Genomic DNA, 27,229 nt, shown 5'->3' with positions numbered 1-27,229 from the left:
CCGCCGCCCCCCGCCCGCGGCGCAGCTCCCCCCGCGGCGGCCGCGCAGCAGCGGGCGCCGCCCCGCCGCCCCCGGGCCACGGGCGCGGGCAGCGCCGGCCCCCTCCCGCCCCCGGGCCGGGCCGGGCGGAGCCCCGCGGCGGCGGCGGCGGCCGCGCACAGTCGCGCGGATGGCAGCGGGCGGGAGCGCGCCGCCCGCGGGCGGCATGGCGGCGGCGAGGGGGCCGCTGCGGCTGCTGGCGCTGGCGGCCGCCGCCGCCGCGCTGCTGCCGCCCGCCGCGGCGCGGAGGCCGCCGCCGCGCTGCGCGCCGCCCTGCAGCTGCTGGCGGGAGTCGGCGCTGTGCGTGGGGGCGGCGGGGCCGCCGCGCAGCCTGCCCGCCGACCTCGGCTCCCTGTGAGTGAGTGAGTGCGCGCGGCGCGGCGCGGCGCGGGGCCGCGGGGGCTCCTCTGCCCGCGGCGCCTCCTCACTTCTCCTCCCCCAGGAGCCTGGTAAACGGGACCTTCTCCGAAGTCAAGGACAGGATGTTCTCCCACCTGCCCTCGCTGCAGCTGCTGTAAGTACCGCAGCGCGGGGCCGGCGCGGCGCCGGGCTGCACCTCGCCCCCTCCCGCCCGCGGGCGGGGGGCAGGCTGCCCGCCCCCTTCGCGCGGGGCTGCCTGAGGCGCGGGCTGGCGAGGCGCGGGGCAGGGTCGACCCCTCGCGCTCCGCGCGCGCCCGTGAGCCTCGCGGGGAGGCTCACTGCTGGGGAGGGCGGACACCAGTGGGCGTCCAGGGGCCAGCGCGGCCGCAGCGCGCCCGGCGGTGCCGGATCGGCCCCCCGGGGCAGCCGCCGAGGGGCCGCGGGGCCGCGCGCGCAGCCCCGCCGGCCCGAGGCGAGTCACTGGACGGCGCGCGCGTGGCCGTCGGCCGCGTGGCGCGGCTCGAGCCGCCGCGTGCCCGGGCCCGCCTCGATGGGGCTGTGGGGGGCGGAGGGCAGGGCGCGGAGCCGCCGCCGCTGGGGCCGCCTCGATGGGGCTGTGGGGGGCGGAGGGCAGGGCGCGGAGCCGCCGCCGCCGCTGGGCCCGCCTCGATGGGGCTGTGGGGGGCGGAGGGCAGGGCGCGGAGCCGCCGCCGCCGCTGGGGCCGCCTCGATGGGGCTGTGGGGGGCGGAGGGCAGGGCGCGGAGCCGCCGCGTGCCCGGGCCCGCCTCGATGGGGCTGTGGGGGGCGGAGGGCAGGGCGCGGAGCCGCCGCCGCTGGGGCCGCCTCGATGGGGCTGTGGGGGGCGGAGGGCAGGGCGCGGAGCCGCCGCCGCCGCTGGGGCCGCCTCGATGGGCACCTCGATGCCCGGCCGGCCCCGGGCAGCCCGCCTAAGCCAGGCGGAGAGGAAAACTCCGTTAGAGACACGTGAGGCCGGGCAGAGATCCACGCGAGGGGTCGCGGATCTGTGCATTAAAACGAGCCTTCGGCGAGAGTGCTGGAAGCACGTGGGAGGGCGACGGCGGTCTCGCTGTAGGGCCCGCACCCCCCTCCGCAGCATCCCACGGGAAACGCGGGGAGAAAGGCTGGGTGGAGGGTTTCACCTGCTTTAACAGAGCGCCAGGCAACGCAGCCTGGGCGGAGAAGGCTGGTGAATTTGGCAGTGTTTAGGATGAGAAGACGTGTTAGGCGAGAATCATAGAACCATAGAATCAGTAAGGCTGGAAGGGACCTCTGGAGATCATCTAGTCCAACCTCCCTGCTCAGCACAGTCACCTAGAGCACGGTAGACAGGGTTGCATCCAGGCAGGCCTTGAAGATCTCCAGAGAAGGAGACTCCACCACCTCTCTGGGCAACCTGCTCCAGTGCTCCGTCACTCTCGCAGTGAAGAAATTCCCCCTCACGTTCAGGCGGAACTTCCTATGCTTCAATTTCTGCCCATTGCCTCTTGTCCTGCGAAAACCGACCTCATTAACCACCTCAGTTCTAAATGCAGCTGTCCCGATGTGGCAAATGGGAAAATTACCTTTACCGTTGTGTTAATGTGTTTTCTAATGTAAGATGTGTTCTCTAACCTTTCATAGGTAAAGGTCTTGCCTGGGGAAGGAAAAACTGGTGGTCTCTGGCCCACATCCGTTGGAAGCAGGGGGTCGGGACTGAGACTGGAGCGTGCTCCTAGGATGCCTGCTCTGCTCTCCCCAGGGAAATAGAGGATTTCCCCAGAGTGTTTGAGCATAAACCGAGTCCCAAACCAAATTCTGGAGCTCAGGCCAGTGCAGTGCTTGGGGCAGAGGGGAGGAGGACTTTGCCCGCCCAGGAATGAGGGGAACACCAGACCTATGCCACTTTGATGAATCAGAGAGTGGTCTGAGGGAAAGGGTGGATGGAATACAGGAAATTAGGGAATTCTTTTGGATAGTGGGAAAAGTTGTAGAACATTATCCATTTTCATTAGACGTACTGGATTTCCATGAAGAAATTCTGAGTTGTGTGGCGCGGGAGTGGGGATAGGCAGGTGGTGAGCAAGGCAGAAGTTGCCCATTTCATTTTCTGTAGTAGCTGAGGATGCGCGGGTGAGGTGGGGTTGTGACCACCACCACCAGTGTGGGCCCTGACAGATTTTTTGTTAGCATAATTTGTAAGTTTGTATGAGAAAACGAATGATTAAATTACAGAAGAAATAAATGCGGAGCTGAGCACTTTCATGCATCAGGACTATCTGCTGTGGCAGCAGCCATGGTAAAATAGTAATGCAAGGATTTATTTTTGATTGCAGTCTGAATCTTTCTCAGATTTCTTTGGGATAATTTAAGAAGCATTTGTCTAGTATTAGCATAATAACTGGGATCACAGAGAAAGTTTGCATTTCATGTTCATTAGTCTTCTAAATTAATTTTAGTAAAATGCCTAAAGCCATACAGAAAGAGGATTAATAAGTGGCTACAGTAGAACGATTAATGTGACATACTCACTTGCAGCTGAAAATTCTGGTGAGATTGCACAGAAATGATTTCTGTTGAGTAGGATTTGTTTTTGGGGCTGAATAAGAAGTTTTGCAGTTTTCTTGAAATGAGGTAGCAGTTTTTCCCTTTAAACATAAATATTGGAGATCGTTTACCTTTGTGCTTTGATGGAGCAGAGAAGGAGCTTTGCTGGTAGAGCTTCTCTGTAGCTTCTTTCTCCCAGACCTCGCTGTCGAAGCTCTGGTGACAGCTGTTCCCGTGCAGCTGTATTTTGTCCTTGAAGATGTAGAGGGGGCCAAGGCAGCACCTGGAGCTGACAGCAGTAGTCTCATAGTATTTTGTGCGCTGCATCGATGGGACAATATGGGCTGGAGTCAGTAAGATTAGTCACGGTCAGTAAACACAACTAGCATAATCCGGGGTATCAAGTTTTAATATACTTTCCTAACACCTGCTCTCCATTTTCAGCTTGCTGAACTCTAACTCCTTCACTGTTATCCGAGATGATGCCTTTGCTGGTCTCTTCCATCTAGAATACCTGTAAGTTTGGTATTTTATGATTCCCCTATCCTTCATAAGTCAAGATATTTTGCTAAGTTGCTTAGACTCCTGCCTTGGTGAAATAGTCCTTTCTGTGATTAGCAGGAGCAGTGGAAAGAGAGGATTTATATTCCATTTCTGTGCGAATGTCCTTTATGGTTGCCTACCATTCTTTTTTTTTAGAGGTTGCAGTGGATTTTTTAAAAATATGCCATGAATGCAAGATGGCTCTGTGTAATTACAGTACACTGAAAAAGTCCTGCTGAGCAAGAACTTGTCCTGGATTTACAGAACAGTGCTGTCATGGTCAAGGAGTTTTGAGTCTCGGGAAAGAGTTGTTGAAACCTCTTCTGCCTGTCATCACCCTGAAGATGAGTTGCAGAGTGTCTGTACTGCCCAGAACAACCCTGGTCACCAGACTGGTTCTCTTTCCCCACCTTTCCTCTCCAACTTCCCCTTTGTTTTAGTATCTCATTTAATGCCCGTGGCATTTATCTTTATGGTATAAATAATTATGAATATATGAATATATAAGCATATATTTCATATAATGTAAAATATTGTAATTATTTATATTCTTATTTATATTTTTATTTAAATTTATTTAACTTTCCTCTTCTTAACTTAGTTCGCTTCTTCATTGTTTTTTACATTACTTTCATTTCCCAATTTTTTTTTTTTTAGGTCACCCTTTTTTCTTTTAAAAAAAGTATTAGTCCTGGTACCAGGTTGTCCTCACTTCATACTCCAAAGGACTGCCATTTCTCTGTGTTACCGGAAATGAGCTGGTATGTTTTTAAACTCTGAATGTGATCTGCAAAAGATTAATCTTTCCACCCATCTTTCTGTGCTGAAAGGTAACTGTGGAAAACTCTGTCTTCTCTAGAAAAACAGTGTACATAAAACTGACTCTTGCTAAATTCTTATAGGAGAATAGGTGTTAAGATGGGGTATATTCAAGACTAATAGACTGTGAGAAGTAGCCAACGATAGGAATAACAGACTGAGAGGAAGTGGCTTATGGTAAATGGTATATGCTGAAATACGTGATTCAGCTACATCTGGATTTTTCAGTGCTAGCAAGAGTTGTCTAATCTTTTTCTCCTATGTGTCTACCTGTAAAAACAGTAATTTGCAGAATGTTCAAAAAAGGAAAAAACCCTGCAAATATTCTTACGTTGTTTCAATATTGACTTGCTTAAGCATTCAGGTGCTCATGAGCCTAAAATGGAGCTTGTGGCAGTAGCGTGTGCTCTGCTGACAGATGCATTGGCAACTGTAGGCAGACCAAAAAAAACATCCTGCCCCTTCTCAGCTGATCACAGGGAAAATTCCTGCCCCTGGTAGCTAATTGCAAACTGGGGAACAGAGTTAAGGCTGATTAAAACCTTACAATTTCAATCCTCTTTGGTAACAGCCAAACAAGAGCTCTCAGTTCATGGTTGTTGTCATTCTCCCTGCCAATGCCACAAAGTACTTCCTCCTGCCAGCAGATCTGACCTCTGCCTTCTGGGAACTGAGAGCGAGCAGCCTTTTTGCCTTTCTTCTCTTTCTTTCCGCCCCCCCCCCTTCCCATACTGTGAGTAACACCATTAGAGCTTTAGTAACTCATGCCTCGTTGTTATCAATGATTAGCTGTTACAGAGGGAGAGGAAACCCTGCTGACAAACAAGAACAAGAAGTTTCTTTGTGCACAAAGCGCAGACTCTAAGTGAAGAGCAGCTGGGCAGCATCCACAGCATATGCCCATACATCACACCCACAGCAAATCCACAAATCCACAAATGACACAAATCCACCAAGCTGTTGAGTCCCAGCACAGTGTCCATCATCTATCTGCAGTGTGTCCAGCAGAGCCGTGTTTATTTGCACTGCTGGCAAGCTGGCAGTGTGCCGGGATGCCAAGGCTGGGCAAGGAGGAGCAGCCACTGCCGAGGTGCCATATCGGGAAGCGATCTGGCTGTCTGCTCTGCCGATTGAATTCATGTCCTGAGGTGGCCTCGTAACGGAGGATGGCTGACCCTCTTCGGGCATCCTCCATGTGGACACATCTCATCTGCACCCACTGTGTGCAGGAAGGGGCCACAACACTTCACGAAGGGTTTTGGCTCTGTCTGGACCCAGGGCACTTCATCTCCTGCATCTTCACAAGGGCTGCAGCCCCCCTTGGCTCTCTCAAGAAGAGACCTGGACTTGTGCCATTTTACCTGCATAGGAATAAGGGAAACACTTTCATCCCCTAAACTTTTCAAAGTCACTATGTGTTTTTCTGCATCTGGGTACACCTGTACCATGCAATATCTTGATGGTCCCTGGGCTGCCACCCAAACCTGCTTGGCCAGGCTGATCTTGTATTTACAGAGGTGTCCTCAGCTGCTCTGGGAACAAGATGCTCAAATATCAGCTCTTCCTTTAAATGCTGATGTGCAGTCAGGAATAGCAGCACCCTCCTGCAATCAATAGGTGACTATTATTTCCATGGAGGTCGGGGCTGTGACTTGTGCGTGTCCTGCAGAGGTGGTGTCCATGCTAGAGAGAGGTGACATGTGGCAACATGGAGAAAAGCGAGGCTTTTGGCAGCAGTCTTGCCATTTTTCCACTCTTTTGGAGAGTACATAGCTGCAGTCCACCTCACTGCAGTGACAGTGGCCCGAGAGCCTGCTGGCTTTATGGGTATGGAGACGGCACTCTGTGCAGCAGCCTGGGCACCCTCAGCGCTGCCCAAGCATTAGCTCCCCTGAGCAGAGTTATCTGGCGTCTGCAGCCTGTGAAGCACTTGCACCTCTCTGCTGCCCTGTGATTTTAAAATATGGGCAATTTGTGAAAGGAAGGTAGGACTTTAGATCCATCTAAAGTCCATCTCAAAAGCTTCTCCTCCCCAGATCTCTTTCCTCACACACCAAACTGCATAGGAGGATTAAGTAATAGAGGAATAACTTTTTTATTTGGTTTGTTCATTTTGTTCCTCTGGTGGATCTTTCTGTCGTGTGCTCTCTCTTGCACTGCCTGATACCTGCATCATTCCTTGTGTTTTACCAGAGGAAAGGGGAAAAGGGAATGTGAGTGACTGCACTGAGGCTTCCTCAGTTCTAAGTCTGAAGGGGCTACCCAGGAACCTGCTGAGCTTGGAGGCCATAGGTTAAAGTACCACTGGTGCTAATTACAGTGCTAATTAAAATCTTTTTAAAAATACTTGTTGTTTGTCTAGATTCATTGAAGGAAACAAAATTCAAACCATTTCAAGAAATGCATTTCGTGGCCTTCGAGACCTGACTCACCTGTAAGTTATTTAACAGTTAGTAGAGTAATTTGTACTCAAACAAAACTCTTTGGTGCAGATAACTGGTTTTCATGCCACATAGAGCATTTCCCTTTATCTCTGTTTGTCAGCTACCTCAGACTGTTAATAATTGCTTTCCACAAATTTAAAAAGCGTCCTTTTAAAAAACTCCTGCCCTGGCAGCACCACGGCATGTTCAGGTGCCAGTGCACACTTATGTTAGGACATAAGTGCAGCCCTTACCTGTGGACGCTGCCACTGATACCAGCTTGGTGTCGCATGCTTGTGATTAACGTTCCTGCTTCTTTTCAGTGTGTTCAATGATTGCTGTGAGTGTTACAAAGCTTTTTCCAGGTGGAATGTTTATTTTACTCTTTTTTTTTTCTTTTTTTTTTTGTCAGCTTCATTTTTCTCTCTCAAAGCAATCAGCATTCCCAAATGAGAATAATTAATATGTGCATGTTCCTAGTAGGTATTATCAGTGCTAGTAGTTTTACAGTATAAGATAATTAACATTATATAAGTAAAGATAGACTTTGTAAAAGTCAAAATAATAATGATACCAAGTTCTAACTTTCTTCTCTAGTTCTTTGGCCAATAACCATCTTAAAGCTCTGCCAAGGGATGTCTTCAGTGATTTACATTCACTAATCGAACTGTAAGTAATGAAAATCTTTCTATTGACTGCCTGTTATTGTAACTCTATTACTTTGAGTTTTAAGTTCTGTGTTTTTGTGTGACGCTGTATCTGATATCCACACTGAAAATAAATGTGCATTTTGTGGTTCTAACTTTTCTCATTTTAAAGTTATTTACTTGGTAGACTCTCCTAAAATAACTGCTGTTTCTTAAATCACTGTTATTTTTCATGATACTGCACATAGGTTGCATTATTGTACTTTTCTGGTCTTGCACATTTTTTAAGTTAGTGAAAGGTTTAGTGAAAGTTCTGTTTAGTGAAAGGGAGCCTGCATTTTAAGATTACAATTTCTCTGAACATTTTTTCCTGTTATTTCTTCAAGTATTTCCGCAAAAGTTATTATCATTTTTCCTTTTGTTTTTGTGCAATGGGTAGCACATTGCTGACTTACTGTTATCTTGTATAACTAAGCAGCTAGTCAGCTTCCCCTGTTTTTGACCTGGCTCTCCAAAATAGCAAAGTATGATTGTAAGCCACAAGGATTGCCAGGGGATTGAAGAGCAGGTATGGTATTTGAAATCTTGAATAGTTCGGTGGGAGGATATTACACTGACTAAACTTCACATCAGCAGTGACTCATCAAAGACATAAGCCCTTCATTATTATTTCAAATATCCATGTATTTTAATGTAACACAGAAATTGTCCTGACAAGACTACTCTGTCATCCAGTAGCACTGGAGTAGTTTGTTGAAGCAATGGGATTTATCTATGTCATCAGCGAACGATGGGAGGCAGACTTGCAGCAGACAGCCACACTGTGAGCATTTATTATGTTACAGTCCTAATCCTTTGAAAACTTACATATGTAAGTGACTTTGCACATGAATCACAATTTTCCATGCTTAAGATTATACTTGGGCATATTTCCTAGGCTGAAGCTGTTTCCCAAGGACAAAACTTCAATGGAGGCCTGTACATACTAAGAGATTCAGAATCAAAAAAGAAGTCTTGTTCTCAGTTCAAAACATCAGATAGTTTTAAATTCAATATGTCAGGATGCTAAGTTATATGGTATTCATATTGCTATCAACCTTTTCAAATATGTTTATTTCTGTGTGTTTTTTAGAGATTTAAGGGGAAATAAATTTGAGTGTGACTGCAAAGCCAAGTGGCTGTTTTTGTGGTTAAAGATGACAAATTCCACTGTTTCTGATGTCCTGTGCATTGGTCCAGCAGAATATCAGGATAAGAAGTTAAATGATGTGACAAGTTTTGATTATGAATGCACCGCTACAGGTATTAAGAATGTATATTTCTAAGCACACTAAATATGGTTAAATATCAGAAGTTTAGCCTGTACCCATTTTGCTTCTACAGGTATGATCTACAGGGGAGGGATGGGAAGAAAGGGTTATATACAAAGCACTTTAGAATACCAAAACAGGCTTTGAATGAGAAATTACATTTTAAAGCCAAAGTAAGTAGAGGTTTTATTTGGATTAAGTGATAATGGGAGAAGAGCTGTAACTGTTCCTTTTCCAAAAGGCTTGAATATGACTCACTTTGTGTCTTAATTTTCAGCACCAAATGTTTTCTATTGTCTGGAATAAAGCCATACAGTTATGTCAGATGAGCTTCCCAAAATCTCTGTATTTTGCAGATAGCAATGAAAAGAAGTTTAGATAATGTGGCTGCATCAGTCATCTTTATTCAATAGGCCACAATTTAATAGCGTCAAATGTGGCAGCAATACTGCCAGCACTTCTTTATGGAACTCTATTACACTGGGGAGAAATTTCCAATAATGCTGCAGCTATTGTCTTGTTTAGGATCTTGATTTCTATTTTAGATAATGTAGAGCATGCTGAGGGGAATGGAGAGAAACTTGCATGTGTTTATGCTTTTATTCATGGCTAAATGTAACATCAGTTACCTGTATTTGAATGTAGCTACATCATACAATTAGAATATCAGCTTCAACAGTACTGTTTTTCATGTATTTGATGAGAACACGTTGCCTTTATTCTCTATAGAGTAGTATCAGAGTCATTCGAGTTCTCATCCGTCAACAAGAATGAGATAGAGCAGCTATAATCTTTTTTTCTAAAGAAATAACAGAAAGGTTGATTATTAGTATTGTAATGTTTCAGGACAAGGCATGAAAGTCAATCCAAGGGCAATATATTAAAGGGAAAGAGAATGAACTCAGAGTTCAAAAATATGTTAGGAAAGCAGCAGAGGTAAATGGTGATAATCTGCTCCGTGAAAGGATATCAAAAACCCAAGAGTGACATAACTCGGCACTATGCTATGAACTCTGCTGAAGCTGCATTACTGTGTATGTCCATCCACAGAGATGAAAAAGTACCAAGTAAAAGTGAGCTTTATTTTACTTCTGTCTGATTTAATACATTACACTGTACTAACCAAAATCTGTGCAGAAAAAAAGTTTATCTCCCTGATCCTCAGAGCTCTACTGATCTACTGGCCCTCTGTCACATCTTTATATCTGTGTATGTAATCATAAATTTGCTACAGGCAAAAATAATCTTTAATGTCATTCCCTTGCCCTGCTCCAAGTGAAGTTTAACCAAGTGTAATAGCAGGTAACAGATACCAGGTTATCAGGACTAGATATCTGGAATAGTAGGTGCATTAGGCAAAATGCATTATTAAGGCTGTCTGCACCGGGGAAGTTGCTGGAAATAAGGCAGACTGTGAATTAAGAGCCAGCTCCGCCGTATTCTCCCTCGGCACATTCACCCTCTGCGAAGAGCAAGCTGGAGGTCCCGGGCACCTCCGTGGTGGGACGGCCTCCCTCGCACTGTCGGGAAGGGTGGACGGCTGGCGTTTCTGGTCCCAGGTGGCCCTGCTGGAATAACCGTCCGCACCGAAGGGAAGAGCCTGAGGAAAAGGGGCCAAAGGGGCAGTGGGAGCCGGGGCAGCCGGGTGGTGGAGGTGGCGTAGACCATGGCTGGCAAAGGGAGGGGAGCGGAGAGCATCCTCCTCCTCCCTCTCCTGCGTCTAAGAGTAGAGCAAGCCCTGCAGCCCGAGGTTCACGGCAAGCCTGACGTGGCGGCAGCTCTCTGCTGCACAACTCCGGACTGCGCTGGTGTCTGGCACTTCCAACCTTACTGGTTTCTTCCTGATTACTATTTTAATTAGCCACTCCTACACGTCCAGTGATAGCCCAATGGCAGGTACGATCACAATAGCTTTGTTAATGCTGTGTTGTTGCTGAAGGAGCCGTGGGTTTTCACAGATGAACTGGCTTGCTTTAATTCACAGGTGCTATATGCCTGCCCTCGAAGTGTTTCAGAACTGTTCAGATGTTGTGCTAAGTGTTTCTTTCGGTGTTGGATCTGGGATTGGGTTGGGTTGTTGCCTTTTTTTTTTTTTTTTTTTTTTTTTTTTGCTTTTCCCAAGATTTTAAATACATTTTGATCTTCTGTGACTGTATCAGTTCCTGTTACATTTTATGATTTATCACTTACTTTTTTTACTCTCTGCCTACCTTCGTGTCAGTTCTCTCCAGTCCTGGAGTATTTTCCCAGTGCGAATGAAGATAAATTCCTTGTTTTCACACTGGCATTTATGAATCAAGCGCACGGTCTATTTATAGATGTCGCCCAAAGAATGGAGACTGTTATTTCTTTTGCAGCTGTGGCGTCTGGTGTATTTGCTCAGTTGTAGTTGTCTATCTTTATTCTCCAGAAGTATAACTCCTCAAGGGCACAGCTTTCCAGCATGCATAAGTGTAAAGTTCTTCACTGGAAAGCAATTATTTTATAATGGACCAAAATGAAGGATCAGAGTGAGGACTTAATTAACATTTCACCAGAATTCCTGGATGCTCAGGCCCTTCTGAAGGAGGAATGAATAGTATGTGGTAAATGGAGCTTAATACAGAGGCACGTCTGCTTCTGCAAAGAAACTTCATCTTAGTGGAAGATTCATTTCCTTTTCTGTATATCTATATATAACTTCAGTTCAGGTCTTCTGCCGCATTCTAGAATGAAGCATGTTATAAATGCTGTTTTTTCTGTGTCAACTCTGCTGTATTGATTTCTTTTTCTGAAAATTAATGATCTTGCCCAGCTGTATGTCCAAATATCAAATTTGATATTTGCAGTTTCCATATTTTGACCCAGTTTGGCTGTAAGCTGACTATTGACTTAGTGCAAGATGAACTTTAGAATTAAGTCTACAAAGACTCTTTGAGAAAAAAATCTTGCACTTGGGTATTAGGTTCCTAATCTTAATGGGTTGCTACCCATTAAGACCAATTTGGTTCTAGAATCTAGAATCTGTTTTCCACCAGATAGTAATTTGCAGGTTGGTCATATTGGAACATACTTTACAATGTCCCATAAAATGTTATGTTATGTTAACTGAGTTTTTGATTACACTGCTTTGTCTATAGTCTAGCCAAAATGGGTTTGTCCCCAGACAAACTTCAGATACAGTTTCACTTTCTGCCTGATTTAGCATAACACAAATTGCAAGTGATTAAATTTGCATGTTTTAACAAGTTATTGGACTTCAGCTGGAAGTTGCTGCCTCTCAGCTTGAAAGTGATTTTAGCAAAGCCGTTTCACTTGGTGGGAAAGCAACTTCCAGCTGAGGGGAAAGAAACCTCTCTCTTGATGGCATGTGACCATATGAATATGTCTTGATTTCGCTGGTATCAGCCAAGCTAGGTGAAAAATCAGCATTCTGGCACTATTTACCTATCTTGATCTCATTGGAAAACATTTTTCCAGAGCAGTTTATGATGCCTAAAGCAGGACACGTGAGCACTGACAATTCCATGTTATACAAAATTCAGAATGTTTCACTTGAAAATGTTTTTCAGTGTTAATGGTTGTAATCAGCAACTACTTGCTTTGTGTTTCCAGCCAGGATGTATACTAACTGTTATAAATGTATGTTTCTAGATTTTGTCGTTCACCAGATTTTGCCCTACCAGTCAGTTTCAGTGGATACATTCAACTCTAAGAATGATGTGTTCGTAGCCATTGCACAGCCTAGCATGGAGAACTGCATGGTCCTGGAGTGGGATCACATTGAAATGAATTTCAGGAGTTATGACAATATCACAGGTATACGAACACTGAGATTCCAGTTGTTGGTAGACTACTGGCATTTCGCAAGGAGAAATTGTGATGAGGAGATTCATAGATTGGAACCAGTTGACACTTTTTGTCCTGAATCTCTGAAATCAGCAGTTCAAAGTGTGTAAGGTTTGAACAAGAATGATTTTATGGAGTACATCTACATATTTTTAGTACATGTATAGTGTGCTCACTATAGCACACAAACTAGGCTTTTTCTTTTCTATATGAGAGTTCTGGTCTTGTAGACAGGTCTGAAGGCACAGATGCTTGCTGTGCATGTCACACTGTGGCCCAGCTTCCACACTGCCTATGTTATGCTATTGGTGAAAGTACAGGTTAAAGAAGCCCTTGCTGTTGCCCAAGTGCCTACAAAACTGAATATAAAAATAATCTGTGTGCAGAAAGAAATAGATACAGAGGGTACATCTAGGGTAGGCAGGTCAGGAAAGCTTGTCCCACAGCTGAAGATAACATTGAAATATTTATGTGATGGCTGTTATCTAAATAGGTGTGCTATAAAACTCCCACATTTAGAAAGCTGCTAAATTTGCATCCTGGCCAGATTCCTTACCAAACAATAGCCCATGTGGATACCAGGTGATTCTCTAACGCTGGGAACTGTTCTGTCCCGAGCTGACATCTGGGGTGCTATACAAAGCTCAGTCAATCAGTGCTGTGCCTGCTGGCAGCAGGGAGGGAGTCTTTAGAGCTATTATACGCTGTCAGGTTTCCCAGCCACTTCAAGCTTAGTTCTGAAGACTTTGGAGCTAAATTTATCCATGAAGCATCCCTTCCTCCTGTTCCTTATTACATGTGATAGATTACTTCTTACCTTGCAGTCTCAGTAACAAAGAGCTTGTTGTGTCTTCGGCAGGTGTTCTGGGAAGTTCACAAAGACAGCAAACAGCTACCTCCTCAGATCAGCTTTGTGTCACTACCTAAAGTCTACAAGATGCTACCTCTCTGTCAAGAGGTTTTGGAAATGGAAAATTTTGCATTTTAATTTCTATTATGTGTTGGTAGATGAGGGAAAAATATATGCCAGTGGATATAAAATCAGAAACAGATGGATCAGAGAGCACTAGCAGAGCTCTAGACAAGCTCTGGGAATGAAGTTGAGAGCTTAGCTCATTTGCAAAGTTGGGCAAGACAGCTGGTGAAATAGTTCATTTGTGTGAGTTTGTCTTCCAGACGTATTTCACCTTCATCTGAATGGCACGATTAGGAGACACTTCCACTCAGGACTTGTGTCCTGGCTCCTTTGCACACCCAGCATGTGAACCAAGACTCATTTCTCAAATGACACACCTGGGTTTTTGGAAGGCCAGAGCTTAAGCTCTGGACTCCAGATATAAGTGAGTTAGAGACTTCTGTCAGAGTACACAAAGGTAAGAGCCTTTTGCAGAGTCTAAAGAGCATTTTGTAGAGCTCAGGATCCAGCTACACACTCCATGGAGAGTTTCATTGCTAACTGTATGTTTCGCATTCAGATGTCCAAATTTTGTTCCTACAACATGGGCAAATGGACCTGAACTACTTGTCAAGATTGCCTTTATAGTCAATACGCAGAGATGGCTGAGGCATTCTTGCCCTCTCCAAAAGGAGACATCTGCAGTAGGCCAGATGAATTCTATTCTAGAAGCATTTTTTTTTCTTTTACTAGATTAGACCAGAAGGAGCTTGGATGATCAGCTCAAGTATGGATGTCTACACAGTGGATACCTAATGGTATTCCAGATAAGTCTCAGCCATCCTCTAGTACTAGCCCTGGAAGGATGATAAATCATCACAGGTCAGATCTGAAACAATCATGGACAGCAGGCCATCTAAGATGCCAGTGCAAATCTCCTGAAATGACTTTGACAGAGCAGGCATAGAAAAGTCTGTGCAGATACACCTCTATTTTAACTGTATGTTTAAAAGAGGAATTCCTCTTTTTCTTGTAACAGGTGCTTTAATAAATAGTTTGGTGGTTATCCTTTTAGATGCAGGTCTTATATAGCGATTTGACATTTATCAGAATGGAGCTTAACCTGATCTGATCTAGTCTGGCAATGGCGTTTTTCCTAAATGTTTTGAGCTGAGCATAAATCTGAAATTTCAATTCTTGGAAAATTTTAACAGAAACAACAAGGTTAGGTTTATCTTTTCATCTTGCTGTCAGGTGATGTATTCATAGAATACATCAATATTTACATTTACAGTAATGAAAATGAGGGTCTGCCTTTTTGGAGCAAGACAAAACTGGAAAGGCAGACATTCCAAGATTAAGACAATTCCAAATTCCTGCAGAGTCTTGAAGTAACAAGTCTTATTATTTTGGAGTGGTAAAACCTGGCTCAAATAATTGTTTTGGATATTAGAGGGCAGGAGCTTGAACAAAGAAGGAAAAAGTATTCTGGATAAAAAGGAATGAGTGTTTTAGGTGTGCATTAAAGTTGCAAACCTCAAGGGGTGTGATAGTTCCAGCATCTGAAGTCATCTTTCCAGTTGTTGAGCGGAAAATAAAAATGGTGTGTATGATACAGCCTGAAAAGAAGCTCTTGTGGCATTTAGTAAAAGACAAAAACAATTATGACAAGGTGAAGATAAGAAACAAGGAATGGGGCGATTTCGCAAATCTCTGTGTCGTAAATGTGCTTTGTATTATATTAATATATGTGCTTTTTTTCTTTGGGCAATAGGTCAGTCCATAGTGGGATGTAAAGCCATTCTTGTTGGTGACCAAGTCTTTGTGGTGGTGGCACAGCTGTTTGGTGGCTCACACATTTACAAGTATGACGAAAGCTGGACAAAGTTTGTTAAATTCCAGGATATTGAAGTATCTCGCATTTCCAAGCCAAATGATATAGAGCTTTTCAAGATAGACAGTGAGATGTTTTTTGTTATAGCGGATAGCTCTAAAGCAGGTTTGTCAACAGTCTACAAGTGGAATAACAAAGGTTTCTACTCCTACCAGTCACTTCATGAGTGGTTCAGGGACACTGATGCTGAGTTTCTGGATATAGATGGGAAATCGCATTTAATCCTCTCTAGCCGCTCACAGGTTCCCATCATACTCCAGTGGAACAAAGTTTCAAAAAAGTTTGTCCCACACAGTGAAATCCCTAACATGGAGGATGTCTTGGCTGTGAAGAGTTTTAGGATGGAAAATAACCTGTTCATCACGCTCACAAGATTCATTGGTGACTCCAGAGTCATGAAATGGAATAGTAAACAGTTTGTGGAGATACAGGCGCTTCCCTCCCGAGGAGCCATGACACTGCAGCCTTTCTCCTTTAAGAATAATTACTACCTAGCCTTGGGAAGTGACTATACCTTCTCCCAGATATACCAGTGGGATGGTGAGAAGAAGCTCTTTAGGTTGTTTAAAGAAATCTATGTGCAAGCACCGCGTTCTTTCACAGCTGTGTCAACGGATCGAAGAGATTTTTTCTTTGCTTCTAGTTTTAAAGGAAACACACAAATATTTGAACATATCATCATTGACCTGAGTTTATGAAAAGCTGCTGGAGTGTAATGCATTTAGAATGGCATTTATACACAAGCAAAACAAAGAGATACCCATCCAAAAATAGGGTGCACCTGTGGAATGTGAAAGCATTTTCTGGACTTTTATAACTTACCTATTAATCAGGGATTGAATCTACTTGGTTAATGCATGACATGTCCATCTTAGCCTCCTTCAAAGATACTTTACCATCTGCAGTCATTCAGAGGGGAGTGCAATGCATTAGGATTAATTTTGACATCAAAGACTGATCTGAATTTTACCCAGAAAACTACCTTAAACTGGAGATCTCATTAAAAAAGCAGAGAGGAAGCCATACAAAGCATAAAAATGGTCTTGATTTGTAAGCTAACATCTCAGTAGTAATACTTAAGATGCCAGGCAGTTGTGCATAGTTGCTGATAGACTGTAAAAGTGAACAGCAGCTTTCCAAAATGTGCTTTCTGTTGGGCTCCTGAGATCCATCTTCAAAATCTTTGTGGTTTATAAGCCTAAGGCATCATTTTAATTCATTGCACATCAAAGGGAAAGTCATAATCTACTGCCATTGGTATCTCTTAATTGGTATTTCAGTAACAAATTGTGCATTACAAATAGCCCAGCCCACAATGGCTGGGTAGCCAGGAAAAGAAGGGCCTGTCACTTCTGGACTGTGGGATCTTAACAGTGTTAGGTTAGTAGTGACAGAAAGTCACAGAGAGCTGCTTGGTGGCATGAGCAAATCAACTGCAAGCTTAGTCCGATTTATAATGTATTAATAGCTTTTCCAGAAATACATCTTACTTGGCCCTCAGTCACACTCTTCTTGCTGAGATTCTGGGGCATTTTAACAAGTAAGGAATTTGTCGTGATCTCCTGTTCTTCTAGAAAGTACAGCTTAAATTTAGTTTGAAAGATACATCTGCGTTCATGTTCTCTGAGCCATAGCCCTTCTGCACTCAGTGAGCTGATTTAATCTCCAGAATTCTCACTCCAGCACAGCTCCCAAGCCATAAATCCAGGTGTGGGTCATCACAAGATATATTTGGGGATAATCTCCTGTCTGAGATCTGAATGCTACTTTGATGTCACCAAATCTTCTGAAATCAAGGCAGATGGAGTTGTTTCAAGCTAACCCTGGTTCCAAAAAAGAAATTTTCCTCTTGATCATTCCAGTCTTTTGCCATGGCACCAGGCAAAAAGTCAGACTGAACAGCAGGATGTGAACAGACCATGCTATATTGGGTATTCTTAAAAGTCTTGGGTGGCTACAGATGAAGACATTCCCTCATCGTTAACAGGGCAGTCATGGCATGCATAGAGCCTCTGCCAGGCTGTTTACACCCTTATGCAAAAAAGCTCCATATCAGAGCCTTCTTTTGTTTCACTTATGCAATACGTTTCTTTAAACTTTCCTACCAATTAGCATATTAGCCTGTTTTATCATGAGCCTGTTTCTGCTGCACTCCTGACTTGGAGAATAACAGGCAAGGCTTTGTGTAAAGCAAGCAGAGCAAATGAAGCTGACCTTTATTCTTTTGTAGCAAAGACTATTGCAGCATCTCTGAGCTGCCTGAGCTTCACTTTTTTGCCTTGGACATGCAGAAACATGCCCTGTTACCACAGATAGAGATGTTCCTCACAGGCTTTGCAACAGCCAAGATGTGAATGGTGCTACACAGGTGGTGCTCAAGGACTCCCATGAGGTGTCATAAGCTACCAGTGACCTGGAACAGCCCAATTTTCACCATCTTTTGTCTAGCTGCTATGAAAAAATTATTCCTAGCCTGACAGAGATATAATTCATTTTACTGTGTTTTTAAATTCCATATTAATTTTTTATTATGTAGGTGCTCACCTTGGTTTTATTTTTAACTACAGTTTAGCCAATCCAGCCCTCTGAAGTATTGAGCTCTGCCTCTGAATCCTAATGTGGTGTCAGGTCCCATGATTCAGGCTAGTAGATACTCTCTGGCTTTATCTTGCAAACCTGCAAGGTCTGCAGTAAGTTTTGGCAGTAGCTCTCCTAGGATTTAACTAACAAGTTCCACAAAACTAAGATATGATTAGCATATCTGACAGTGAATGAAATTTCTTGCTGTTTTCCCAGTTTACTTTTTAAAGCCTCTCCTTATGCAGTGGATACGGCTGGCAAGCAGCTTCTTTAAACTGTGTTGTCAGAAGGCATTTTTCTTTGCTTTTCTGTCCAGTGTGCATGTTTAGCTGCAGTCATTTTTTCCGCCAAGGAGGGGCATTTCTCAGTGTGCTAGTATTTTCTTTCCGGACTCACTGCCCCTTAACTCAGCAAGGGCATAAGTCCAAAAAGTAAAAAGCTAGTTTAAAGAAACTGGATCTTGATATTTTTGATCAGAAGGAAGGCAAGAGGATGGTGGAAAAGGGCTTTTCTATCCAGTAGCAAATGATTGCACTATTCGAGAGCCAAGGGGCTTTGGGACTTGGCTATCAAGTTGAATTAAATTAAAAAGGTCTCTGCAGAGATGGGCTTAATGAAAAGGATAAAGTGATCAACGGGAGTGTAGCTCATCCACATGGGACCAGAAGAAGTGAGTGTGGAGGATGGATTTTGCAGGCCGGCAGCCACCGCCCGCAGAGCCGAGTGCGGCAGCCCCAGCCAGACCGCCGGCTCAGCACCCACCCCGCTTTCTGCCGAGGTACCGCACAGGGCCGTCCTGGCATCAAAGCAGCAAGGAGGGGGCGCAAAAGCAGCGGCCGGTGAGGAACAGGGGTTACAGTACATTTTGCAGAGTTAAATAAGGCAGTGTCTCAAAAAGGACCGTGTTCTGCTCTTCCTGTTCCCAAGGAAGAGCTCCAGATTACAGCCAAAATAACAGCAGTTACTAAGCGCCTAAAACACTTTTTCTTTCTGCCTTTCCAAATGCAACAATAGTATTGTCTCCCTGGCCTATATTCCGTAACATAAATTGCTTTGGGTGGTAAATAAACTATGCATATCCATAATTTACTGCGCCTGTCAGAACATCAGAAAAGTAGAGGACAGTGAGAATGGATAACGGAACATGCCCCTTGGGAATTTTTAATGTGTTTTCAAATGCATACAATTATGTAAAGAGCAGTAGTTTATATAAAAGTACATTTAATACAGTATGGTAGCTACAGTGGGAACATTTTAAGGCTGTATATACATTTAGCTTTTTTTTAGTAAAGAGGAAATTATGTAATCTATGCTACTGACACATGTATGTACTCTTTCAGTATATGAATAAAAGGTAATAAATGAGACTAATAATGGTGCATTGTGTGTGTTAAAATATCCATACCATGAAGTAAATGTGTTCCTGCTTGAATTGAGAGGAACACCGGATTTCCCTGGCTGCTGTGGAAGTAGAGCTTATGTGTGGTTCAGGGTTGTGAGCTCTCTTCACGCCAGCCATAAAGTGGCAAATTATTTCCTGCACCTGTCATCTGTTACAGGTCAACACAGAAAATCAGAAGACAAAGTATCCAGTGGGCTCCTGTACACATCTGTGATCCACTCGGAGGGTGAGCGATTGACCATAAAAAAAGCCCTCTTAAAGCATGTTCACCTCATTAGGAAGAGGTTCCCAAAAGCAAAAAAACAGCACTTAAAATGTTTTTGAGTGAGAGTGGAGAAGGCAGTATACTGCCAGAAATGTTTTGTACTGCCAGAGGGATGGACAAGGTGAGCAAGAGCTTGCCCACTTACGATCTGTTGTGGTTTTTGGAAACCTGAACTTCAAAGTAGCCCTGTGCTGGGCTCGTTTCTGAGCTGGGGTAACTCCGGCTTCCAAGGTGTTGCTGTTCCCTTGCTTTCCTGATACCCCCTCTAGCGTTACCAAGCATGTAATGCAGCTCCCGTTTGATTTTTCACTTCATATTAAATGTATTTGTTTTCCTTTCCTCTTTTCTTACGACAAAACCAAGAGATCTTCCTTCTTAAACTGTAAGGTAATTGAGCAGGCTTCTTAAATGCAGATGGGATAGGAACCAATCCCTAAAATAACTCCATAGACTTTCAGATATTTACAGCGGTCTCTTAAGATCTTCTAAATTTTACTGGATCATTTACATTAATCTGGAAATCACAAGAATAAATACATAATCAGTGAACAAATTTTATTTAAAGCAAGGCTTGAGCATTATTCAGTGATCAAGCTCTTCACTAATACAAGGAATAATTCTTTTTGTTTTCTCCTCTTTCTTCAAAAATAGCAAAATTGCCTATAACTAATTACAGGTTTGTGCAATCAAAGGCCTCTCTGACATATTGTAATGGGATGCAATTGCTCTGGGATCACTGCTTTCCTTTTGGGTATTCCACCTTTTTATGAGTCAGCAGCCTTTTTGGTGTGGTTCATTGAAACTACATCATACTTCAAACATCAGCTTCAAATCAGCATGATTTTCCCACCTCCCCTCCCCGTTTCTTTGCCCTTGCAAGTTAATTTTTTCCCCATCCTTTATCACCTTTTTCAAATCTTCCTCTGAAAGTTTCTATTCCTATTCCTTCTTGAAAGTCATGGCAACATACTAAGAGAAAAGCATTCCCAAAGAGCAAACTAGGGACTGTTAGTCCTCTGCAGACTTTGAGGGTAAGGCAGGCCAGAGTCATTTTGAAAATTCAAGCCCAAGGCAATTGCACAAGGAACAGCTGTACATGGTCCCACTCATCTCCTGTCCTACAGACCAAGCTGCTACCGCAGCTCCCTCTTGGTAGCAGTGCCCGCGGCCAGCAATTATAGATACTTCTTTTCACACCCTAACCCAGCAGAGGTGGAGCAGCAGCTGCTAATGCTTGTTTTTTTATTTTTTTTTTCTGTCTCTGGAGACCAGCCTCTCAGCCCCTCTTGCTTTGCCGGTACAGTCACAGCCTGCTTTCACAGCCTTCTCTCCGAGAAACTCCAAGCCCAATGATTTGTTAGCCTTTTTGACCTTCAAACTCTCACAGAGCTGGCTGGCCACATGGTGTTTGTTCCTCCACAAAATAAGAGGCTGGTACGGTTAAAATATTTCAAATGAGAGCTACAAAAACTTAATCCACCTTCGGTACTACTTTACCGAGCCAAGTCAACACTTGGCTGCAGAGGTGTTTTGTAAAATCTTGCACATGAGAAAAGTTGCTGGAAGATGAGATCCATGTTGTGAAGTGCTAGGAAAGTCCTGTAATTTTAGGTCTCTTCTGAGTGGAATCATGTCCAAGTCTCAAGGTACCAATGTACCACTCATGCAGTAGCTGCATACATTGGGAATTAGACATGATTCCCTATAAAACTACGCACAGAAAAATCAAAGGCAAATTGAATCTGACACCACAGCTTGGGGTGAAGACAACGTTGAAAGGAAGCATCTGGACTTGTGCAAACCACACTGGAATGATTCGCAGAGGGGTGTGATGCAGTCTGGCAGGCAGGCAAGGAAAATATAATTTTACAGTCTGTGGGATGGGTTGAGAAAGATGATAGAGGTATTGGGAAGACTGGAAAAGAAATTTCAGCAGGCATCTCCTTATTCCATTTTACTATTTCAGTGAGGTAGACCACTCAGAGTTTAGTAGAAAGCAAGGAAAGCAGGTGGCAGAAGTTTAATACAGGTAATATTGAAATAGAGGTTAGAAAACTAGAGCTGATGAGGCTGTAGGCAACTGGTTTGTTACTCTGAGGGAAAGAAGTCATATTTTCTGAACACAGAGATAAATCAGTGCGAGACCAGAGAATCTGGGAAAACGAAAAAAATATATATTTCTAAATAAAGGAAAGGATAGCAATGACAGAATACAAAGTGTCACTTTATTTAATGGCTGTGCAGAGAAAGTATCTAAGCGCATTTCCAAGGTCACTCAGAGAATGCAATCCACATCATTTTCCTTTTCAGAGTCACCCTAGTTTATGCTTAATTAAACTATGCAAGCTCTGCACACTCTAGAAAATGCCCTTTTTATTACATTGTAGGCAATTTGCATTTCTGAAGGGCATTTGGGAAGCATGACATCACCAAAATGAAGGGGTTCTGGTAGCCTTGCTCCCATTTTTATTCATTTGCAATTGTTGACTTTTATTCCAAAGTTCATTTCTATTTCCTGCTTGGACATTAGCGCTGGGTTATACAAGAATGCTCATTTTCTGACTTCAGTAGCTGTTTCAATTCTTCTGGCTCAGCAGTCTCCTTGTGGGCTGACGCATCCTCCAGCTGCAGGTGTGCCCTGACAATTATTTCTCCATTTTAGCCTGATGCATGAAAGGTCAGTGGGTTAGAAAACTGCTCACCATCCATTACCAGTAGAGTCAATGTGGAACCAGAGCTGGCAGATGGAAGGAGGGAGTACTGCTCTCTGTATTTCAATCACTGTCTCTCTTCCATTTCTTTGTCTTCTGGTCTTGCCAGTAGGGTAAATGGTTTAGCTAGAGTTTTATGGAAAGTGAGGTCAGGATGGTGGAGATTTACTTGGGATGCTTCTTAGAAAAAGCTGGAGATGCAAATAGGAGAAACAGAAGTTAAATCAGCAACTCGGGTTAATAGCATCCTCCAACTCAATGTTTCTAAATTCCGTAGCTTAGAGGTCTTCTCGGATCCTCAACTTCTCTCTGTTCCTGCTGACAGCATTTTCTAACTCTGTTTTGTACCATTAATGTCTGGGGAGAAAACTGCAGGCCTTTCATTTTGGAGAAAGACTCATTACAATTATCTGCGCCTCTGCCACCTCGGGATCTGATTATGGTGCCAGGGTTGCACCTTGAAATTGTTACAATTAAGACTTAATGAAGTGAGTAACTACAGAGCCTTGCGGTTACTCCCCACCAACTTATTGCATCTGTCTCTATCATTACGAATAGCTATCACCTGATCTTTACGATTTTTTAAAAGGTAAACCTCATATTCTGAGTTTGTCCTGTGAAATCTCAAATGACTGGGACTCTGCATGGACAGCTCCCCATCCCATCACAACCCAGAATGGATGAGCTCAGAGCATGCTGTGGGTTGAAAATAGATGAGGTTGGGAGAAAACAGATTTTGTCCTGGAGCAGAGCCTTCTTTAATGACAGGGAAACTCTGGGCAGGAACCGCGTGGAGCAGGCTCTGGCTCACGGCTGCTCCGAGTCCCAGGCCCGCTTTGCGAGCGACGTAGCCCCTGCTCCACGCGGCAGTGCACGCACAGCTGTGCAGGGGCCGACGTGCCTGGAAGAGGCTGCTCTGCGGGAGCCCGTGGCCGAAGGCAGCACTCGCAGGAGCCTCCCTCCCTCCCATGCTGGAGTGCTTTGCTGAGTGCTGCCAAGCTTACGCCTCCCTACTGGCGAAACATGAAGCTAACTAGCACTTTAAGGACTTATTGCCATGAAGCTTGTATGTATGCAGATACACTTACTAATCTTACCCTGCCACGCTAGTAATGAATAGTTACTGGCTCCTTTACTTTTCTTAGATATAGATCCAGATAAATGTAGGGTAGAATGGAAGGTAATAGATTATCTCTTTTCAATTTTCTTTTCTTCTCCTTTGCCTCCATTTTTTTCCCTCTGTCTTCCTAATTGCTGGGAGATGATTCTGTCTGAGTCATCAGAGTTTAAGAACCACATGCCATTTTCACCTAAATGAAAACTGAGATATTTATCTTCATTGTTGTAGGGAGACTCATATCAACATCTGAAGGTCAGATGAAGGTAATTTGCTTTTTTATATTTTTGCTAGACTGTCCATGAGCATCGACTGAGGCAGATCCTGGCCCTTTGGCATGGTGGGTAGAGCAGAAGGAAGAAGTTCTCTTAGTTTGGCATCAAGCGGTTCTGAGCCCCCTTTTCTCAGTGAAGACACCAGCTCCCCTGGGAAAGGTGCTGAGGGAAAGGCTAAACTATCTATCTATGAAAGCAAGGAGGAACAAATCCTCTTTTACAAGATGTTCACTTCAGAGTCCTGCTTTATTTTGGAATAGCTTAGCAAATGTGTTTAGTGCTCAGAATGTGATACTGCTGGCCACTATGGTGTTGCTTGGTGCAGGGGTTGCAGAAAAGGTTTCTAAAATGCCTGGAGCTTTGGAATAAGCAGAGTTAGTAGCAAAGGGAAGGGGTAGGTGCTAATGGGAGTAGACCACTTGCTGATGTGCTGGCAGATGTAAGGGAAGGGGATGAGGATTACACTTTTAATCTGGGAGATCATGAAGCTGCTGAAAGCTTGGCACTGCCAGGTAGAGCTGTATACAGATGTTTGCCTGGGACTGGGCCTTTCAGTGAGACTCTCTTCAATGAGCACCAGGAAAGAAGAATCCACTTGCAATGTGGGAACAGTAAAGAGAGATGTCATGAAAAATGCTGTGTGGTTGCTGCAGTCCTCCATAGAAGTATACCAGGCTCTTTATGAAATCGTGCAAAAATTTTCACTTTTTCAGTTGTTATTTAATTCCATAATGGTAGTGTTGACTTTAGTGTTTTCTTTTCTGAGACTCCTCCAGTTTATATTTAGTGAGTTGAATATTATTTGTGTTTTCCACTTTCTTTTCTATTCCAGCCATGTTGGGCAGGCCTGTGACAGGAAGGATCAGCAAACACAAGGAATTCAAGTATTGGAGAGACTGTGAGAGCATGACCTAACCCAAAATAAAAAACATCCTTACTATGGAAGGAGAGTAAACAGGAAATATATTGCTTATAACCAGCAGTGTAGAAAATCCAGCAATTCTGACTACTTAATTCTCTGTTCCCCTCATCCTCCTCAAAATCTGTATAGATGAAATCACTTCTACGTCATTGACGGCACCAGAGTGTTCCTAAGTATAGACTTATCTTGGTAACCTTGTAGTGAATGTCAGCGGTCAGTTAAGTCACCACTTAGCAGTGACACTGAAGCTATTTAGGAAGTAATGAGTTGGCACAGCATACTAACTTCTGGAATAACTGGGAGCTTGCTGATATCTGATGCATGCCCTACGTAGTGGTATAATTTAGGAAAGAGAGTGAGTCACTCCTACTGCTCCCAACTGCAGCCCAAGGCATTAGACTTTAATAAAAAAAAACTTGAGTTCATCCATGTTTCCCCCCCGCCTTCACCTTCACTTGTCCACATTGACAATTATCTCAGGATCTTTCCTTTCAACCAAAGAAGACCAACTACCTGTGTACTGTGACATGAGGTGAACACCTCAGTAAAGATACATAGCCATAAATGGCCTTCTGAGAAGTAGCTTCTGAGTTCTTCTCCACTCTACCCCTTTGTAGGGCTCTCCACGGGTGAGGAAAGCAGAATGCTTACTGGGACACCTCTTCTTTAGGGGAGGCAGGGTCTGGTATCTCAGAGCCTAGCACTTGGAAAGAAGGGCAGGCAAGCGATCCTGTTAGTTCCTTGGAAACAAGCCATGGTTGCTGGGTATGGGCACCATCTAAGAGCGGGGTTTTGCAAAAGACAAGATGTGAGCAGAGGCTTTGAATTCTCCTGGGCAACAGCAAATGGGGATGAGGGCTATTCAGGGAGCAGCTCCTCCTGCCTGGAGAGGGCACAGTGTGCAGGGGGGGGGGTTCCTACAGCTTATTTAGTATAAAGCAAGTTTCAGTCAGAAGTGACACGATTTACAGAAGTGGCTAATTTACATGAACAACTCCCCGTAGGGATGGGTCTCTGCCTTCCCTTCTCCTGCCTCATAAAAACTGATAGTTGTTGTGGCCAAGAACCCCAGGCATGGTACACAGTTACAAACCATTTTGCGTGGGAGGGCCAGAAAGGATGTTTGGGTGCTCCCACACAGCTTTCAACACTCCTTTCTTTTTGCAACATGACTTTGAGTAGGTAGTTGAATTTGCCGCCTTGGTGTATTTGCTGGCGACCCTCCAGTTATGGGTGCTACTACAAACAGGTGCAAGCCTTGCATAGTCCCATATTTTTGTTTCATATTGTTAAATCAATACCAGCCTTCCAACTGGTTCCTGTGTAAAGCTACAAATATACTCCACATGGGGAGTACACAACTTCATTCTCGGCAAGATAGGCTACATGTTTCACTGAACTTGTTCGCTAGCGTCAACAAATCATATCTGAATGCTCTCAGTTTAAATACATTTTCAGAAAAATCCAGTGCTGGATACATCCTATTACACAACTGTATAAAGATCAAAGGAAAAATGATTAGGAAAGGTTTCTCTCTTCTTCTTCTTCTTTTTTTTTTTTTTTTTTTTTTTTACTGTTTCTTTTCTCTCTGAAATCTTTCACATGCAGATGTTGATGGTTTGTCAAACAAATATAAAGCCCAGCTTAGTTTCTGCAGAGACAAGGAAATACAATATATAAGAGAATAGCAAAAAGTAGGAGCAAATGAAATACCTTTTCAATAACGTGCAAGGTTACAGAAAACAAGGATATTCATGAACCTTCTATAACTGAATGCAAAGCAATGAGATTGTATTTACTTTAGCAAGAGAGCTTTCTTTTGTCTCTTTGTTTTTAGTCCCAAATTATTTGCATTTCCTCCCATGGCAACAAATTCAATCCTTTGCAAATATATTTGGCTTTTTCTCAGTAATATCTATTACAATAAAACATATGACATTTATTTTCATAGCTGAATGGGAGATACAGATGGAAATTCAAGAAAGGTAAAAAGAGCTATTATACCAAATATGTTTTCTGCACACTAAACTACTTAACTTCTTGTCTCTGGTCTTTCACTGTTCAGGTCAACAGATATTTGAAATGTAGCCAAAATAACATACTCCTTTTGCATGGACTAGAGATTGCTCAGTAGTGACCTCTCTGCCCAGTTAAAGGCTAGATTGAAAAAAAGACCAAGCGTCTCTAAAGACTTCTGCCTCGTCTTGCTTGGCTGCATACTGAGAAAGACTGTGCAGGTAGTGATTACCAGCAGGTCATTACACGCCTTTCAAGAAACAGTATGAAAGAACAACTTCAGTTGGTGCAAGATGTCCTACTTCATGGTTCTGTTCTATTTTTTTTTTTTTTTTGGTTGGTTGGGTTTTTTTAGCAGGTGACTATGTAGATAAGAGAGACATTGAGAGTACCAGGTTCAGTCGGTGCGATTGCGGCACCATTGGAGAGTGGAAGAAATAGAAGGGCAGAGAGTCTTGCCCTTCCAACGGGGTGGCTAGCAGTACTGAAATACTGTGCAGGCAAAGCATTTCTAGGCTGGCAAATCCTCAGATCTCTGCGCTGTACGTGGGTTTAACAAGTTGGGGGCTGATGTGCTGCGCCCCAGGGGAAGACGTGGATGACCAGTGTCACTTTGCAGACTTTACTGCATCTCTGCC

General features: G+C 44.0%; 1 protein-coding gene across 1 annotated transcript; it reads left to right on the top strand.

Annotated features, from left to right (window-relative positions):
- The first annotated feature begins 169 nt into the window (after positions 1–169).
- LGI2 (leucine rich repeat LGI family member 2) lies at positions 170–19,251 on the top strand. The gene is made up of 8 exons (XM_062574507.1): positions 170–393; positions 482–553; positions 3,389–3,460; positions 6,669–6,740; positions 7,327–7,398; positions 8,509–8,678; positions 12,320–12,484; positions 15,184–19,251. The coding sequence occupies exons 1-8, from the start codon at positions 170–172 to the stop codon at positions 15,999–16,001; spliced, it is 1,665 nt and encodes a 554-aa protein (XP_062430491.1). The 3' UTR covers positions 16,002–19,251.
- Positions 19,252–27,229: the final 7,978 nt, after the last annotated feature.

The sequence above is a fragment of the Rhea pennata genome, chromosome 4 (assembly GCF_028389875.1).
Source record: "Rhea pennata isolate bPtePen1 chromosome 4, bPtePen1.pri, whole genome shotgun sequence".
Classification (NCBI taxonomy): Eukaryota; Metazoa; Chordata; class Aves; order Rheiformes; family Rheidae; genus Rhea; species Rhea pennata.
The sequence above is the reverse complement of the archived record's forward strand: the minus strand, read 5'-3'. Positions and strand labels throughout refer to the sequence as shown.